Source organism: Archocentrus centrarchus, chromosome 13 (genome assembly GCF_007364275.1).
Source record: "Archocentrus centrarchus isolate MPI-CPG fArcCen1 chromosome 13, fArcCen1, whole genome shotgun sequence".
Classification (NCBI taxonomy): domain Eukaryota; kingdom Metazoa; phylum Chordata; class Actinopteri; order Cichliformes; family Cichlidae; genus Archocentrus; species Archocentrus centrarchus.
In genome coordinates, this window is record NC_044358.1 from 21,461,592 (window position 1) to 21,480,234 (window position 18,643).

Sequence of the window (18,643 nt, forward strand, 5' to 3'; positions counted from 1 at the left end):
TTTACTAAAGTTAATTCAAGGCTGTATGCCTGTTCTTTAACTTATTTTCAACTTAATTCTTTCTGGTCTGAGATATTGTTGCAGGTATTGTATGGCTGTTATTAGTTTAAAGGGAACTTTTTGAAGTTGTATTTATGTGAGCAGTACATTTGCCACATAAAATATGGAACTGCAACTAATACTTGCTAATTTTAACTTAGCATGAAGCTTGAAGAGCCACATATTGTTATGATTTTTATTCTGTTTTTTTTTGTGTGTGTGCATGATAAAAAGCTTTACAGTGACATGAAGATTTTTTCTCTATTCAGACAAAGCCAGGCTACCTGTTTCCATAGTCTTTATGTTAAGCTACTGTTATCAGCCTGTAGCTTCATATTTAGCTCACAACATATGAAGAAAGGAAAAAAAGGTGTGTCCCATTCAGATTTTCCCTTTACCCTACCACTGATATTAATAAAGCTTAAATTTGTGTTTGTTAAAATTCATGAAGCATATACAAAATCCCTTCATGAATTACTACCTTATTGTGGTGGAGGGGTTTTTGTGTTCCAGTGATCCAGGGGCTATGTGGTCTGGGGGCTTTAGCCCTTAGGTAGGGTCTCCCAAGGCAAATTGATCCTGGGTGAGGGGCTAGACAAAGACTGATTCGGACAACCCTTATGGGAAAAAAGACCAAGTGAAGAGTTTACTGTGCCTGGGATAGGGTTACCAGAGTCCCACCCTGGAGCCAGGTCTGGGGAGGGAGCTTGAGGGAGAGCGCGTGGTGGCCGGTGCTTAGCCCATTGGGCCAGCAGGGCAAAGCCTGAAGAGGAAACTTGGACCATTCCTCCTGTGGACCCACCACCCGCAGGAGGTGTTGTAGGGGTCAGGTGCAGTGTTGTTTGCTAGTGCGTGAGGTTTAGAGATAACAGCTAGATATAGTCAGACTCACCTCAATGCATGGCCTGGGCTTTGAAACCAGTCTCTTGGAGTGGGGATGGACTCTTTTCCAGTCTGGAGTTGCCCTTGGTGAGAGGTACTGGGCCAGGGTGGGTATTCTTGTATCCCCTTGGCTTCCTGCCTCTATGTCAGAGTTTTCACCAGTGGATGAGAGGGTTGCTTCCCTGTACCATCAGACAAGCCTTCTTGGAGTTGCTGGGTGGGGTGTGTGAGGGTGCTCCATCTGGTGACTCCATTGTCCTACTGGGAGACTTCAATGTCATGTGGGCAATGACAGTGAGACCTGGAGGGAAATGATTGGGAGGAATCGCCCGCCTGAACTAAACCCGGGTGGTGTTCTGTTATTGGACTTCTGTGCAAACCACAGTTTGTCCATAGCGGACACCATGTTCTAACATAAGAATGTCCATAAGTGCACATAGCACCAGGACACCCTAGGTCGCAGATCAATGATTGATTTTGTAATTGTATCATCCTATCTACAGCTGTATGTTCTGGCCACTCAGGTGAAAAGAGAAGGTGAGCTGATCACCACCTGGTGGTCAGTTGGGTCAGGTGGCGGGGGAGGATGTGGGACAGACCTGGTGCACCTAAATGTAGAGTGAGGGTGCGCTGGCAATGCCTGGCAGAGGCCCTTTTCTGCAAAATCTTCAACTTTCACTTCTGGCAGAAGATCAACAGCATTCTGTGGGAGGCTGAGGACATTACACAAACAGTCTAAATGGACCATGTTCCACACCTCAGCTGCAGCTCCATGGTTTGCGCCTGTCATGGTGGTAATCCCCGAACCAAATGGTGGACACCTGAAATGAAGGAAGCCATCAAGCAGAAGGAGTCCTGATGGGTAATGACAGACCAAGCAGAACATGGCTCAGGTGGTGGTCAAAAAAAAAAAAACTCAGGTGGGAGGAGTTTAGGGGAAAAAGACTTTTAGACTGCCTCAAAGTGATTCTGGCAAACTGTCAGGTGACCCTGGAGGGGAAAGCGGTGCTCTTCTCACATGGTGTATATTACGGGTGGGGCATTACTGAGTTCAACTGAGGATATAGTCAGGCGGTAGAAGGAATACTTCAAAGACCTCCTTAATCCCACTGACTCACCTTCTGTATTGGAAGCAGAGTCTGAGGACAAGGTGGACGACTCGTCTATCAGTCTTGGTTGACATGTCTCTGCAGTGTCACATGGAGATCTGGGGTGGTGCCACTGGATTGGCAGATTAGGGTGATGGTTCCCATCTTCAAAAAGGGAGAATGGAGGCTGTGCTCCAACTATCAGGGGATAACACTCCTCAGCCTTCCCGGAAAGTCTATGCCAGGAGTATGGGGTGTCTGGTCTATTGTTATGAGCCATTAAATCCCTGTACAGCTGCAACAAGCTCTTGGTTCATATTGCTGGCAATAAGTTGAAGTAGTTTTGTTGGGTTTTGGACTCTGCCAGTGCTGCCCTTTGTCACAGATTCTTTTCATAATTTTTATGGACAGAATTTCTCAGCATAGTGGTGGAAGGCTTCAACTCTCAGAATCTCATCTCTGCTTTTTGCAGATGATGTGGTTCTCTTGACTTCCATTACTCACTGGAGCACTTCACAGCAGAGTGTGAAGCGGCAGGTATGTGATTTAGCTCCTTTAAGTGTGAGGCCATGGTCTGTAGCTTGAAAAGAGTAGAGTAGTTATTCTGGATCAGGGACAAGCTGCTGCCCCAGGTGGAGGAGTTTAAGCGTCTCGGGGTCTTGTTCACAAGTGAAGTGAAAGGAAAGTGGGAGACTGACAGACAGATTGGGGCTGTTGCTGCAGTGATGCAGACGCTGCACCTGTCCATTGTGGTGAAGAGAGAGAGCTGAGCATAAATGCGAAATCATGCTTCATTTATTATGAAACAGCAACCTCACCTGTTGAGGCCCGTGGATTCCTAAACAGATAATACAGTTTTTTTTGGCAAAACCCCTAGAATCAAAGGTGAAGGTCTTTAACCACATATTAATTTCTTGATTTAAAATCCACTGTGGTGGTGCACAGCAGCAAAACTCCAAAAATTGTGCCTTTGTCCAGCAAATTGTGGACCTAACTGTACTGAATACAAATCAGTAGTTAAAACAGTTTTCTGCCCCCCCCTACCCCATCATGTAAAATACTGCAACTTTCCAATTAGGAAATAATTGCCTATTCAAATTAACTCATTAATACTGACAGTGAGAATCTAACAAAGTGAATGCCATGTGCTTTATTGCTCTATCTCTTCTCTCCTGTTGCCATTTTCACCTTCTATATTCAGTAAATATTTTATCATCAGTGCCACCTGTTAATGTGATTAATGGCCCCGAGGCTACAATGAAAGGGAGTGAATCTTTGCTCTCCTGCATCTCTCTCTCTCTCTCACTCACACACACACACACACACACACACACACACACACACACACACATTACGCAGCTCATTGGACTGCCTCACTGTCTCACCTGAGAGGAGCTGTTACATCTTTGAAATGAAATGACTCTCTCTCTCTTGTCTCTTTTTGTCTTTGGCTCTTTGTCAGAGGACTAGTTTTTTCTTTTTTTTTTTTTTATGTGTGTGTGTGTGTGTGTATTGCATGAACAACACACACACACACATACACAATGTGTGTGTGTGTGTGTGTTGTTCATGCAAGTGTGTGTTTTGAGGATCAGAGGTGGGAGTGAAAGGGAGGCTGTGTCCCCTGAGGGAGGGCTGTCAGTCTGACAAACCTGACATTTGAGCTGTGCTGCTGTGTGGCCACAAGTCATTTCACCTTTTCTAAATGAAAACACACACACACACACACACACACACACACACACACACGCACACACACACACACACACACACACACACACACACACACACACACACACACACACACACACACACACACACACACACACACGGACACAGTCATCCCAGGCACTCGCAGACACCATGCCACAGAGGTACTGCTGTATTTTTATGATTTACCTCCTCTTTGCTCTGTTGGATTGAGGTGAGAAATGGAGGCACAGTTTGAAATGTGATTTATGATCATGTCAGCAGATCCATCTCACTTCAGTCCACTTACTTCGTTCAAGGCACATTTTCAGAGTGTTGACAGGGTTTATGCAATTTAAAGAAAGCTGAGTATGTCTTTTGTTCTTTTTTTCAAGGTACCCAGTGATTCTCTCCATAGAGAATCACTGTAGCATCCAGCAGCAGAAGAAGATTGCACAATACCTGCGAGAAATCTTTGCGGACAAACTGGATATAGGAGATGTACTGAGTGGCGACTGCAAGACTTTACCCAGTCCTCATAGCCTGCAAGGCAAGATACTCATCAAAGTAAGAATAAATCTAAAGTGGTTAGATGGATGGAAGATGGACTTCATGCTTTTAAATGAATGAATAACTTACTGAATTCTAATATAACTTGTCAGTTCACTTGTGACTGAAAGCATCTGCATTAGATCTCCTCACACTTCAGTGAAGGAAGAAGTGTGCTGATCATCTGTCAATCCTACTTCATGTGAATGAGTTGAGAAGGCACTGCAAGGCCACTAATTATTTCCCATAAACAGATGAAGTGAAGGAACAAGAGCAAGGAGGGAGGCAAAACTAGGTCACGGTATTAATTATAGGCAAGAAATGAGAGAAGAACGAGCTTGTATATGATGAGTGCGTCAGATTACTGGCTTTAAGTTTTGTTACCTACAAATCACAAAAAAGAAGTGTGTTCAGAACTGCTGGGTCCAATTTAATTATTTAATTCTCTTTTAGTTTTTGAGGCAACATTGATTCTGAGGCACTGTTGCTGCCTTAAAGCTTGAGACGAGATTATTATGATTATGCAATTATTAAATTGCAGCCTTATGCAGACTTTTCCCTTTCTCTGAGCTGTTGTGACCTTTTTATCTTGCGCTTGAATTATTATTATTATAATTATTATTTCGTTTGGATGTGTGAAAAGATTTTAAAATGGCTAGTAACTAATTGTAAATAGCAATGTTGCATTGAGAAATATTTTCAACATATTTAAATTTTATATTACTACTACTACGCATACAACACCACAACAAATCCTTGTAATATCAAAGTTTATCCTCTTTATTTATATTTACCAAGTTGAAAAACATTGTATTTTAAATTTATTAAAGTGACTCATTATCAGAATTTTGATATGACTCAAATGACTGATTTAAAAAAAGTTTTTCACTGACATAAAATTAAGCCACTATAGCTGGCAGATCTGTTCAGCCCTCAAAACACAACACATTGATGAGTGATTTAAAGGTGCTAAACTACACACTCACTGGCCACTTTATTGGGTACACATTGCAAGTACCAGGTTGGACCCCCTTTTCCCTTCAGAACTGCCTTAATTCTTCGTGGCATAGATTCATCAAGGAGCTGGAAACATTTTAATTCATATTGATATGATGACAAGAAGTTTGAGGTGATTTAGGTTTGTGACATGACGCGTGCTGATGGGTACTCTGCGATCGTAAAAGAATGGATATGGTCAGCAACAGTACAATGTTTATGCTAAATTTTTGACCTGACCATCCAAATATTGCAGCAGAAATATAGACTCATCAGACCAGGAAACATTTTGGTGAGCCTGTGTGAACTGTAATTTCAGTCTCCTGGTCTTAGCTCTTTTTTGGGGGGGACCATTCTCTGTAACCCTATGGTTGGAAAATTCCAGTAGATCAGCAGTTTCTGAAGTACTCTCACCAGCCAGTCTGGCACCAAGAACCATGCCACATTCAAAGTCACTTAAATCACCCTTCTTCCCCATTCTAATGCTCAGTTTGAACTTCATCTGGTCATCTTCATCTTGACCATGTCTCTATACCTAAATTTATTACAGCATTGTAATTGACTGGTTAGATACTTGCAGCTGACAGATGTACCTAACAAAGTGGCAGGTTAGTGTAGATTAGATTCGATTAGTAGATTCGTTTTCCTTTTGGGTAATTTTGGTGTTTTTTTTTTAAAGTTATGTGACTTTTTAGAGATACAGCAGCATTAGTCTGTGTCTTGCAGTCTGTTTACTATATACCCCTAGATATCCTAATATCTTAAATTTAACCAGTTTGTTTTTGTTTTCTAAACTAGTGCTCAAGGTCATATTTGATGATTTCAATATGGGGACTTAAAGTACATCAATCCAAGAGCATTATTGATGAGTGTCACATCTATTGTCCCTTACTAAACTTCTTCAGTCAATGTGATCATTTAGATAAAAGCAACGTTTTAGAGTGACCATGGATGTTTCACTTGCAAGTTTTTCTAAAAGCAGTACCATGTCTAGTCTCACAAGTGTATCTCTTTAGAGCACTAGCTGCTCCCAAAGGGCAGTAAAGGTGTCCAGCAAAATGATCTGTGAATCGTGGTTGATATAATCATCACCTAAAAGACAGAAATCCAACACAATATCCAGTCTTACTTTGACAGCCTCAGACCCAAGATCCTTATCCACCAGCACAGTAGGAGTTACCCAAAGACCCCAAGACAGACAGAGGATCTTGATGAACAAAAGCTTTCCACATTTGTTGGATTTTTTCTTTTTTTTTTTTTTTTTTTATAAGAATGACATATAATGGACTTTATCTGTAATGTTGAAGAAAGTCTGCATTGTTCTCTGTGAAAGAAGCCTCGGATCTGTCTCATGGTCAGATGTCTGAAAAGTTAAAGAGCATTATTGATTTTCTATAAAGGCCCTTTGCTCCCCCATCTTTTTTGTCCCTCTCTCTGTCCTCATTTGAGAGGCTTTCACCTCTCTCAATAAACCAGAAGTGCAAGAAGAGTCCAGAGAGTCACAAGACAATGAAGAGAAATGGCATAAAGGTTTCTGACAGTCACAAATAGAAGGAAATGGGATATATTACTTGTGGCAGTGGTTGAAGTGAGGGTGGTGATGTACTGCAGTAAGCACACAGTCTGCCATTGATAGTGGAAGAAGAAGCTTAGAAAATTTTAACTCCCACTCACACCTCCAGAGTGGCTTACTAATGGGCTTCCACTGTGTGCTGAAAGAGGTGCTCAGAGAGCTTCTCAGAGACTCTGCAGCTGACTGTTTATAGTGTATGTGGTTGCACATATGTGTTTTGTGCCCTCTTCTGTGCTTATTTCTTTTCATTCTGCCTGTTTATCCTGGTAAAGCATCTTCATAAATTAGTAAGATACTCAGTGTCTGTATATTTTTATGAGTCAAACATATTGAATTGTGCTGTGTTATTCTTGGACAATCTTAAAAGTGCAACCAGTGTGGGTGTACATGTGTATAAAAATGGATTAGCAATGCATTTAAGACATATGCATGGGTCAAATGTCTCTCATCTCCTTGTCTGTCCTTTTTTTCCCATGCAGGGAAAGCGCCTGCCTGCCTATCTGTCTGCAGATGCTGAGGAAGGGGAAGTGTCTGATGATGACAGTGCTGATGAAATTGAGGATGACTTCAAGCTCAAGAGCAGCAATGTAAGATAGAGGACTAAATCTATGAATTTGATGTGCACACAAAGAAGCACAAACCCTCAAATTAGCATGTCCAAATAGACACATTCCTTTGTATCACTTAGGTCCGGCTTGCTTATTTTCAATTAGATGCTGTCATCATTTTCAGGCTAATTTTTTTCTATCTACTGTATGGACTTAATATATGTGTTTTTTAATCTGTTTCATAAACATGATAGTAAGACAGTAAAGCACATTGGTAATATAACATAATAATATAAATGGTAATATAACACAATGTAACATCCAAGAACAACTTTTCCATCTTACTCAATGCAAGACAGTTATAATATGATTGCCATTCACCTGCTGCATCAAAATTCTATTAACATTATTTAGAAACTTAAATAAATGGCATCAACTCCTCTGTCTTTGAAAAAACAAAAGCATTTCTGAATATGTCTTTTTAAAATTTAAACAGTCTTACACTATCACTAAAAGTGGATTCTCACTGCATGTTCTATGGAGACAAATGATAGCACTTAATTACCCCTAGTTTTCTGGCCCCTTATTGCCCAGTCACACAAATTTCAGTGTAATATTATTCACCTATAACCATTGCTGATACAAGATATTATTCGGTTATTACCTGAATATTACTTTGGTAATTATGGGGTAATAACTTGTTATTTCTATATTATTACCTCCTTGTGTCCATGTTATAGAAAGTACTATCAGTTTTCAAGTCAGACTTAACTGCACAGTAAAAAGCAAAACAAAAAACAAACAAAAAAAGAAGTAGCATTGGATTTAAATTTATTTCACTGTTAATTACATTTTTGAAACACAGCATCCTCTGATGATAATAAATCACAATGATAATAAATGATAAATCCTAATTCAAAATATAACAGCAACCACACCCTGTCAAAAAACAAACAGGCAAACAAACAAGAAAACAAGCCCTTAGTTTGGACCGAATCAATCCCCAGCTCCACGTACGGGCACCATAAACAGAGGTAAGGTAATGAGATCTAAATGGCATTGTTGTTCTAGAGGTAATGACTTCAATAATTTGTGCTTGTAAGGTTTTAATGATTGTTATTGTTGCAATGTTTTGAATAACCAATGCATAATCAAGCAGGCATAGATTTAAGACAATAAACATTTATAAAATACTTTGAATAAGCTCAATAGATAAAGAGTAAAGCATCTCACAAAATATGTCTGAGAATGCCATCATTGCCAGGTTATGATAATCACTTTTTTAGTTTTCCATGAGGTATTTTCATAGCTATTCTTAGTCATCATCATATTTTGTGATACAACAATGCCAGGGTCCTCCTTACAATGCTTAAAACAGGACGAGACTTTTCCAGATGGTGTAGTTGTGTAACCAAATATGGCATCATTTTTCCACATTTAGCTGAGAGGCATGAGGCTGCAGATGCCACTTCAGATGATCATTGCCAATTTAAAACGGGAGATGGCAGGTTTCCACTGATGGGAGGTTTTGTATTGAGCTCATTAAACCAGTATGCTTTCACAGCAGTCGCCACTGAACATTGCGGTACTAGTGTGTTATACCTTTTGTACAGTTGTGAGATATGCGATGTGTAAAAAGGTGATGTGTATAGTCTTGATTACTCACACTGTTTGTGATAAAAAATTTATTTTTGTTGTCATTTTGAATGTATTAATGCGCATACTAAATTCCAGGTATAACTCACTGAGAAAAATGTTAATTTACATTCTGCCATTCATTCAGCAGGTGTAGTTGTTTATTCATTATCAGACCACTTATACACATTCTGACCTGTGCAAAGAAAAGCTGCAGATGTACACAAGATTATATGTGATAATAAGCCGTTATCACCTTCTGCCTCAATTTCCTGCAACTAGGCAGCACTGTATGTACAGGTTTGATTCCTGGCAGTGTGATGTTGCAGTTTCAGGTGATAATGTGCACTTCTGCTCCTAAATGGCATTACTCTACACCATCTTAAAGTCCTCTTTTTCACCTTTTTTTTTTTTTTTTCACCCAGGGCAATGGCCACCACCAGGTGGAGTCTCACATCAGAAAGAAACTGGACTCTCTTTTAAAGGAGTCTCGGATTGGAGACAAGGAAGATACTGACAGCTTCAGCATCAGAGCTCTGCTCCGAGCCACACACCAGGGTCTTCAGAAGAACCTGCGGCAGGTACAGCCCCAAGGCAAAGTGTGGGGATGACTGTGGAGCAGAGTTGTACTTGTTAACAGATAAAGAGAAGAAAGCAAAAAAGAAGGGGGATAAAACTAGGCCATGGGATTAGTCATGGAGGGGGATGGAGAAAAAAAAAGAGCAGACTAGTTACTGCACGGCTCATAGGTCAAACACACTCCCCAAACAGATGAAAACAGAGAGACACACAGGTCTCTCTGAAGGGGATGCTATGTTTCCACCCACGTAAGTGGTCTTTCATCCAAAGCATGTCAAAACAGACTGAAAGTGATGAGAAACTAAATGTCTGCAGTGTTACTTAATATTTAATTTCCCTGCTTGCCTCTTGTGCTATTTTTAGAAGCTTCAGTTTCCTGACAGCCATTTTAATGTAGTGGGTGTTGTGCATTGGGGTTTCCTATTCATTTTATTCTACTCGTGCTTTGCTGGTGATACCCTGCACCTCATTTTGTCACAAAATGATTTTCTTTCTAGGTGTGACTTACTGTAATTTGTCTTTTTCTTATTTTCACCCACTTATCAGCTGTATTGTGCTGTATTGTCTGTTACATTTAGCCCCTGAGATTTAGGGTTTAAGTGGCTCACTGGGTGCTAATGTGACTGTTATAAGATTCACACCACACACAAATCTAAATATGTGCACATAAACACAAATATGAAAGTCTCTGATTGTGTTTTTTTTTTTTTTCCTTTAGAGCTCCAGAGGGGTTCTGAAGAAATCCCAAAGCAGATCATTCATCACGACACTCAAACAGAAGGTAAGAAGCATAGAAAAGACAGCGGCTCTCTTTGGTTGTTTCTGAATCTATTTGTCTGGGGCACCAAAATGTAATTCATATTTGTTCAGCTTCAGGTTAAATTGTAAAGAGTTATTATACTGCTTACAATATTAAATGATTTTTGAAGGTGCTTTTTTGGGGGGTGGGGGTGGGTGGTAATATTAAACAGGATGAAATTTTGTTTAATTTGAATGAAACCCCAAACTTGCCTCAAGAAATCAATACTGTCATTTCCATGAAGGAAAAGTATGCAAGTCTGCACTAAATACCTGAAATCGATGATTCTCTTGTCAGAACAGCCTCTCTGATTGAACTCCTCCACAACAACCTTGGTTGCTGATTTAACATGCTCCACCAGCTTGACAGCAAAACTTCAATTTGTTGTATTTATACTTTATTTTTTTGTAACCATGAAACAAACTAGATATAGAATGTTAATTAGTGAGATTCGGTAGTGGATATTTTAACTGTGTAACTGTGTCTGCATCTGCTTCCAGTCAATATGTTAAGCTGTGTTGGTGCTGCATTGTATTCACTGTCACCTTTATCCTGTGATGAAAGATTTCCATGCTGATGGGAGTGGTCTCATCCATAGAGCACAAGAGGTCATGAATGGTTTAATGAGTATGGAAATTATGTGAATTGTAAGCTATGGCCCTTAAACTCATCAGATCTTAACCCAGTTGACCTTCTGCAGGAGGGTACCAACTTGTTAAGCAGCACGCTCCACCACCATCATTGAAACATTAAACCAATGAATATGTTTTGGAAAGACTGCAATCTATCTATCCAGTGGAGCTTCAGAGATTTGTAGAATCAATGACGAGGAACACTGAAGATGATTTTGTGATGGTCCTACACCTTCCTAAGCCAATATGCTAGTTTTTCTTTCCCTTAATTTATCACATACCTTGGAATTACACATGTAGATCTAAAGCATACTTATACACTTGTCCAAATTTTGATCTTCTTTATGGTATATTTATCCTTTGGAGAGTGGCTGAGTGTGGTGTCCCCAAGAAAAAATCTAGTGAAACTGATTAAGATGTTTACTAATTCTTCAGCATCAGTCTAATTTATCATTCATTTATTAGAAGTATAGATTAGTGTTACAGTATGTGTATGGTTGTTTTTTCCCTAAACATTTTGTCATTTCTCAGTTTGGTTATTTCCCTTTTTGAATTTTTCTCTCTAGCTATTTGCTTACTTTTACCTTCCTCATTTTGCTTTACTGCCCACATACATCTACTCTTCATTCTTTTATGCCTCCCTCTTTGCATTTTGTGCACCCTCCCACCTGTGTGTATATATGTGTGCACACATGGGTGCAAGTAACCTGTTGGCAGGCAGCCTTAACCCTGTAATTACTGCAACTTTCATCCTCTGCCTAACTTCACTTTACCTCTAATCGAACAAACTAACAAAATGCACAACAAAACAAAGAAAACACAGACACTGAAAAACAGTCTTGCAGTGATTGCATATACTATATATGAATCTGATATGCACAATCACACACTCAAAAAGGACTTGCTCAAAACACACTAGCAACACTTGTGGGCATGAAGAACTCTTGTACTGAGTATGTGGGTGGTATCATGTATGTTATATATGTTACACATCTATCTGGCTTAGTTTATACGTTTTATCAAATGAAAAGCTTTTACAGTAGTTGAACTTGTGTTTGTTTATATATCCCTGTTTATCCACTATCCAGAGGCACTCCAAATCCAGGTTGACATGCCAAAGCATGGACAAGGAGGAGGACGGTCAGGAGAGGTCTGGGAGGGAAGCTGGAGGACAGTTCAACAGGTGACCTTTGAACTACTTCACCACAGTACTGACAATATCTGACAGCTGAGAAGTTGGATAGTTGCTGACTGCTGGGAGCATGAAACAGTCCAGGTCACTGTTAGTGCCGTGCAAACACTGAAGCTTTTCCAGCTTTATTGTATGTTTGTGTGAGGAGTCAAAGTCTGGAGCTACCACTGACACAAAAGGAGAGAATCGAGGTTGTTTTCTTTCTCCTCTCATTTAAAGCCTTCTCTCAGAAGAAAAATGTACGATCACCCTTTTCCACTTTCCTTGACTGCATTGGCCGTGTTCAGCCTGCATGCCCTGCTGTTTGATTCCCACCCTGATCTGTTATTAAAACAGTTTACTGACTTCCTACATAAACACAAACAAGACCAAGAATATAGGATGCATCAAATTGGGGCCATAACAAAAAACATTAAGTAATGTGTCATCCCACAGTTCCTATGCTTATTAAATTGTAGCCAAAGATGGCATTTTATCCATAAAATAAACCCATATGAAGACATATTTTTGCTGTTACATATTTCTATTTTTTTTTTTAAAGTATGTAACAACTATGTAATGAAATCGTGACTTCTTGTTCAGAAATATATATATTTATTCCCCAATCTGTGGGCGGTCTTTGTCCTTCAAGCTCAGGTCCAGAGGCCTGGGAGCTTGAGGGTCCTGTGCAGTATCTTAGATTTTCCTGGGACTGTGCTCTTCAGGACAGAGATCTTGGATGTTGTTCCTAGAATCTGCTGAAGCCACTCCTCCAGACTGTGGGTCACTGCCAGAATTGTTCCGATTACCACGGGGACCATTGTAGCCTTCATCTTCCACAGATTTTCTAGCTCTTCTCTAAGCCCTTGGTATTTCTCAAGCTTCTCAATTTTCTTCTTTTTGATGTTGTTATCACTTGGCATTGCTACATCTATTGCAGCGGCCTTCTTCCTCTGCTTCCTCTGCTCTTCCTCTACTACTATGTCTGGCTGGTTAACTGTCAACAGTTTGTTTGTCTGTACTTGGAAGTCCCACAGGATCTTACCCTGGTCATTCTTAACCACCCTGGGGGGTGTATCCTGCTTTGACCTTGTAACTTCCAGGGTAGCCACTTGGTTATGGCGTTCCATGTATGCCCTGCCCGCTAGCATCTTGCACCCTGCTGTTATGTGGTAGATTGTCTCAGGGGCATCTCTGCACCTAGGGGTCTTGCCTGGTGCGGTAGACCCCAGCCGCTATCAATCTTGTGCTTAGAGCTTGTTCCTGTGCAGCCATGATTAGTGCCTCTGCTATCTTTGAGCCCAGCTTTGTGTAGGCATTGGTAGAATTTCAGCCACTTTGTCTATCTGCTGGTGGTTCATGCCGTGAGGGGCCTGTCCTTCAGTGATGGTTCCTGTTCTTGCTCCTTTTCTTTCTCAGGTTTCTGCTGCCTGAGGTATTCACTAAGCACATGATCAATTGTGGCTGTCTTCTTGATGTACTCATGGATCTTTGTTGCTTCATCCAGGATAGTGGTTCTGACACTCACTAGTCCTCATCCTCCTTCCTTCCACTTAGCGTACAGTCTCAGGTTGATGGATTTGGGGTGAAAGACTCCATGCATGGTAAGGAGCTTTCTTGTCTTGATGTCAGTGGCTTCTATCTCCCCGTTTGGCCAGCTTACTATCCCAGCAGGGTTGATATCATCCATATAGGAGGTGGGTAATGGTTGCTCCATTTCATAGTTGGTATCTGTAGCCAGTCTTGCTGTGGTCTGCTCTTAGATCCACTAGCTGCCAAGCATTGCTGTTATGTGTTGCATCCTTCTCCCATATGCCCTTCCAGTATTGCAGTATTGGTCTCCAGTCTTGTTGGGTGGGTGGGATGGGGGGGCTAAAGGAGTAAGTAGTAATTGTTACTGTAATATACATTTTGAGGTGTAAGAAGCACAGTATTTTAGTAGTACTTTCATTTCTCCAATTGTCCATCTTTCCTCTCAAATCATTATTGAGTTAAAAAAATATTGCAATGTAAGGGGTGTTAAAGTTACATAATTCAGTGTTATTGGTACCACAAATCTGATCTGTATTCTATTTAGAATCACACCTGAAAGTGGGCCAAAGTAAATTGTAGTATGTCAGAATAATGATACTTTTTCCACGAAGTAAAAATAAATAAATAAATCCGAGTTCATTTTCATCTGTGATTTGAATATAGCCCACATATTTTCCACCCACATTCTTTGTCCACCTCGATCTTGTTTTTCCCCTTTCTATTTGAGTGAGCACTGGTTAAAAAAGTGGAATCCAGCTTTGTTTTCCTTCTTCAGTTGCTGTCTTTGTCTAAGACCTTTGTCTGTCTTTGTTCTTTCAGTCTCTGTTGCATATTCATATGGGCATGTCCCAGGGAGCTGTCACAATAAAGATTCCCGCAAGCATGTGTCTGAGTGGCTGTGTGACTGACTCTTTTTGTAAGACTGTGGGTGCATGACAGTGCAGTTGTTTGTGTGTGTGAATGTGAGTGAGTCTTCTGCACTGCATGTCCTCTGGTCCCTATTAAGCTTTTTGCCTTTGATGCTCTTTTCCTGCGGTTTCCAAGTTGCCTCCGATGGACAATCCTCTCTCCTGCAATGTTCTTCTACTATAAATACTTTAATGGGTGAATGACTGTGTGCACATCTTCGTTCCTATCCTTTTTACTCCTTCTGCCTCTCAAATCTTTAGATGATCTCACTTTGTCATCTCTGTCCTCTCTTGCAATTGTCATCGGTCATCTGACAATTGTTTCAGGGGTGGAAGGAAGAGGAAGACGATGAAACTGAGCAGGGATCTGTCAAATCTCGTGGTGTTCACCAACTCTGTTGCCTCACAGGAATGTCTCAATGAAGGTGACACACCAAAGCTCTGACACATGCACACACATAAGCAAAATGCAGTCTTCATCTTAAAGGCATCTTTTCATACATAATCCATGTTTTTCTTCAGGTACTCCAGGTGATGTTCTGTCTTTCAGTGAGACCAGAGCACAGTCTCTGGTAAATCACAGAACAGAAGAATTCCTGGCTTTTAACCAGAGGCAGCTGTCTCGAATTTATCCCTCGGCATATCGCATTGACTCTTCCAATTTCAATCCTCAGTTCTACTGGAATGTGGGTTGTCAGTTGGGTAAGACAACAAATTAGAGCTCTTAGGTTTTCAGATGTGAGCTATTGTTAAAAAAATGCCATACTCCTGCTACTTTGTCACATACCTGCTGTTACACATTAATTGACACTTATTAACAAATGCACAAACACATCAAATTAACTCATCCATGGCTTTTACATAGTACAGTTTGAAATGTAGTTATCTGTGTATAGACAGGAATCTTTGTTAGTCCTAAAAGGTTCATTTCTATTAAATGAACCAAAAACAGTTCCATCTGAAGAATGGATTTTGTTCACTTCAGAAGTGTTGCTGAAATTCTCTTAATTTTGTAGCATATATCCTACAAGCATAGATGATGAAACTCCCAAGTTGCAATTTTACTTTGTGAAGATGTTTTTTCTTAAATTGTTAAACTACTTGCCCACACAGTCATTCAGAACTCCATCTTTGCTTTTGGAAGACTCACTATGTTTGGGATGCTCTTTTTATTTGTAGTCATGTTGCTAAGCAAACTAATTTGTTTTGAGATATTCCTTGGTGAATTTATTTGATTTATTATTATTATTATTATTATTTATTTTCTTTTGGATTACACAGCTTACACAGCCAGTCATTTGTGCTCAAAACATCTTTGAAACCTGATGCTGGCTTCATCAGACAATTATAGATTTAAAAAAAATATATATATATTTTTTTTTATCTTTGTACTATTTTCAATTACATATGAGTCAAGGCTTATTGAGAAATCATTGCAGTCTATTTGTATTTTTTTTTTTAATATATCATCCCACAACTTTCTTGGGCAACAGGATTTCACAAAGTAAAATCAAGCAAACTGATGTTATTGTATATCTGGGTATTAGTTTAGTGACATGTTTTAATTTTTTTTTAAATTTATATATATTTGTTTCAGTTGCACTCAACTACCAGACAGAGGGAAGAATGATGCAGCTTAACAGAGCCAAGTTTATGGTGAATGGAGGTATTGGATATGTCCTCAAGCCTCCTCCAATGTGTAAAGGTACAGCAGCAAACACACTGCGTGCACACAAATAAATTACAAATCATAAGTGCTTTACACATGATTATTTGTGAATAGAAGCAACTGATATTTAAATCAATGCTTTTTTTTCTTGTTTCTATGAGCCTTAGGATTTACATTATAGTTGGAATGGAAACATGCTGGATTGTTAACTCAGTGTTAATTTCAGTAGGTACTGAGATTAAAGAGATTTTAACTGTAAGGGATAAAATCTTAAATGATTGTTTATGTGAGAAATAAATTTGAAGAGACAAAGTACGTGTTTTATGGGACAAGTAGAGGAATAACTTTGTAATCATGTTACATAATGTGGTATATCATTTGGGAACTCTGCTATGTTTTTAAAGTGTTGTACATTTGAAGTATCTTTCTCTTCACCCACCTCAGTTCATTAGAAAGATTTAATTTTACAGTACAGTGTTGTTTGCTTCATAATTATCTATCCAACTGGGAGTTAGCTGCACGACATGAGAAAGACATTGATGAATTTTTTAACAGGTTTGTTTCACTTTAGTTTACAATTCTGTTCTGTGCAAATTCTTTAGTTTGCTAAATGTATGCAGTATGAAAACAGTCATGGATTTTTGCATTTGCTGATGGCATTAATCAAAGTTGTTGCTCTGCTGTCTTTTATTCCCTCTAGGCACTTTCAACCCATTCAGTGATGATCCACTTCCAGCTTACCCCAAGAAGCAGCTCACTCTCAAGATCATTAGTGGACAGCAGTTGCCCAAACCACCAGATTCCATGCTGGGGGACCGTGGAGAGGTAAAAACATACCAAAACACATGCACTATGTTCCCACAATCTCCATCTGTCATCCTCGCTCTCTCTCTCTCTCTCTCTCTCTCTGTCTCTCTGTGTCTCTCTCTCTCTCTCTCTCTCTCTCTCTCTCACTCACTCACTCACTCACTCACACACACACACACACACACACACACACACACACACACACACACACACACACACACACACACTATTACACACATTTGGACAGTTAGATTTGACTGTTCAGAGATGTTGAAGTTATATAGCCAGTGTCATGAAATTAAACATAATTCATTTTATTGCTTTTTCTCCTCCTCAGATTATTGATCCTTTTGTTGAAGTGGAGATAATCGGTTTGCCAGTTGACTGCTGCAAAGAACAGACCCGTGTTGTTGATGACAACGGTTAGACACACACAGATTATTTTGACCAATACAAAAATTGCACATTTCTGTACACTGAATCAAACAGTATACAAACAGTATATTTTTTCTTCATAATGGTTTTACATGCTTTTGTATCACTTTTTTAGTCATCTAAAATGGATGTATGTCTTTCTGTGTCTGTGTGTGCTTTTCCTTTTTTATGGTTATGTTTGTATACTACGCTGTGTATCCTATAGAACATAATGCATGCATAGGATCCAAACAAACGCAGGTCTTCTCACTTCTGTGATATCCTAATAATCTTTGGCGTTGTTCCAAAAAAACAAAGAAACAAAGCGGAGATGAAACAATGCTGCAGATGTTGTATTTTACTCTGGGCTGTGGAGCATTGCCAGGATAAAAAAAATCAGACTAATTAATTACAGGCACAAAGGAAGCAGAAAGGCGTGATCTTCGGGTGCCACCCCAAACATGCCTCCACAGATGAAAGCACTCTGCAGGGGGAGAGGAAATGCCTCCTCTGGGAAAGGTCATGGGGCTCAGGAGCTCAACAGTGTTATAAGATTAGTGTGCTGATGCTAAATTTTTGGATGGAAGTCTTGCGGTGTGTGCTTGAACAACAAACTGAAGAAATACATACTAATTATTATAAGCTCATTGTATATATGTGTATGTTCTTCAGGTTTTAACCCAGTGTGGGAGGAGACTTTGACTTTTACACTTCATATGGCTGAGGTGGCACTGGTGCGGTTCCTTGTCTGGGACCATGACCCCATTGGAAGGGACTTTATTGGTCAACGGACCGTTGCTTTCAGCAGTCTGATGCCTGGTCTGTGCAAACTTTGTTTCACCTATCTCTTAAAAAATTAACTTATTGGATATGAATGGCATGAATTTAAGAGGGGGCAGTGTTTGTCACTGCTGGTTAGAATCACTACAATACTAGTATTGTTTCCCTTACAGCTTAAATGTTGCCATTGCTAAGGGGTATGTCATCTTGTGTTTAAGTTTAGTAAACCATAATCTGATGTAAGTGCATAGTGAAAAATAAACGTGATTTGTTAAGTTATTTTTACTTATTTTAATCTGGATCCATCAAAATTGCCTCTGAAATCCTGATTCCCTCTCTTGCATCATCTGAC

At 39.8% G+C, this 18,643-nt stretch overlaps 1 protein-coding gene across 4 annotated transcripts in view; it reads left to right on the plus strand.

The window, feature by feature from the left end:
• Positions 1-18,643, plus strand: part of plch1 (phospholipase C, eta 1) — a 69,315-nt gene that overhangs the window by 44,657 nt on the left and 6,015 nt on the right. For all 4 annotated transcript variants that reach the window (XM_030744450.1, XM_030744448.1, XM_030744449.1 and 1 more), the window contains 11 exons: positions 4,094-4,265; positions 7,296-7,403; positions 9,425-9,580; positions 10,297-10,359; positions 12,098-12,192; positions 14,949-15,046; positions 15,144-15,323; positions 16,219-16,326; positions 16,991-17,115; positions 17,435-17,519; positions 18,184-18,330. In XM_030744450.1, the coding sequence (XP_030600310.1) occupies positions 4,094-4,265; positions 7,296-7,403; positions 9,425-9,580; positions 10,297-10,359; positions 12,098-12,192; positions 14,949-15,046; positions 15,144-15,323; positions 16,219-16,326; positions 16,991-17,115; positions 17,435-17,519; positions 18,184-18,330 (1,337 nt within the window). The remainder of the gene's footprint in view (positions 1-4,093; positions 4,266-7,295; positions 7,404-9,424; positions 9,581-10,296; positions 10,360-12,097; positions 12,193-14,948; positions 15,047-15,143; positions 15,324-16,218; positions 16,327-16,990; positions 17,116-17,434; positions 17,520-18,183; positions 18,331-18,643) is intronic.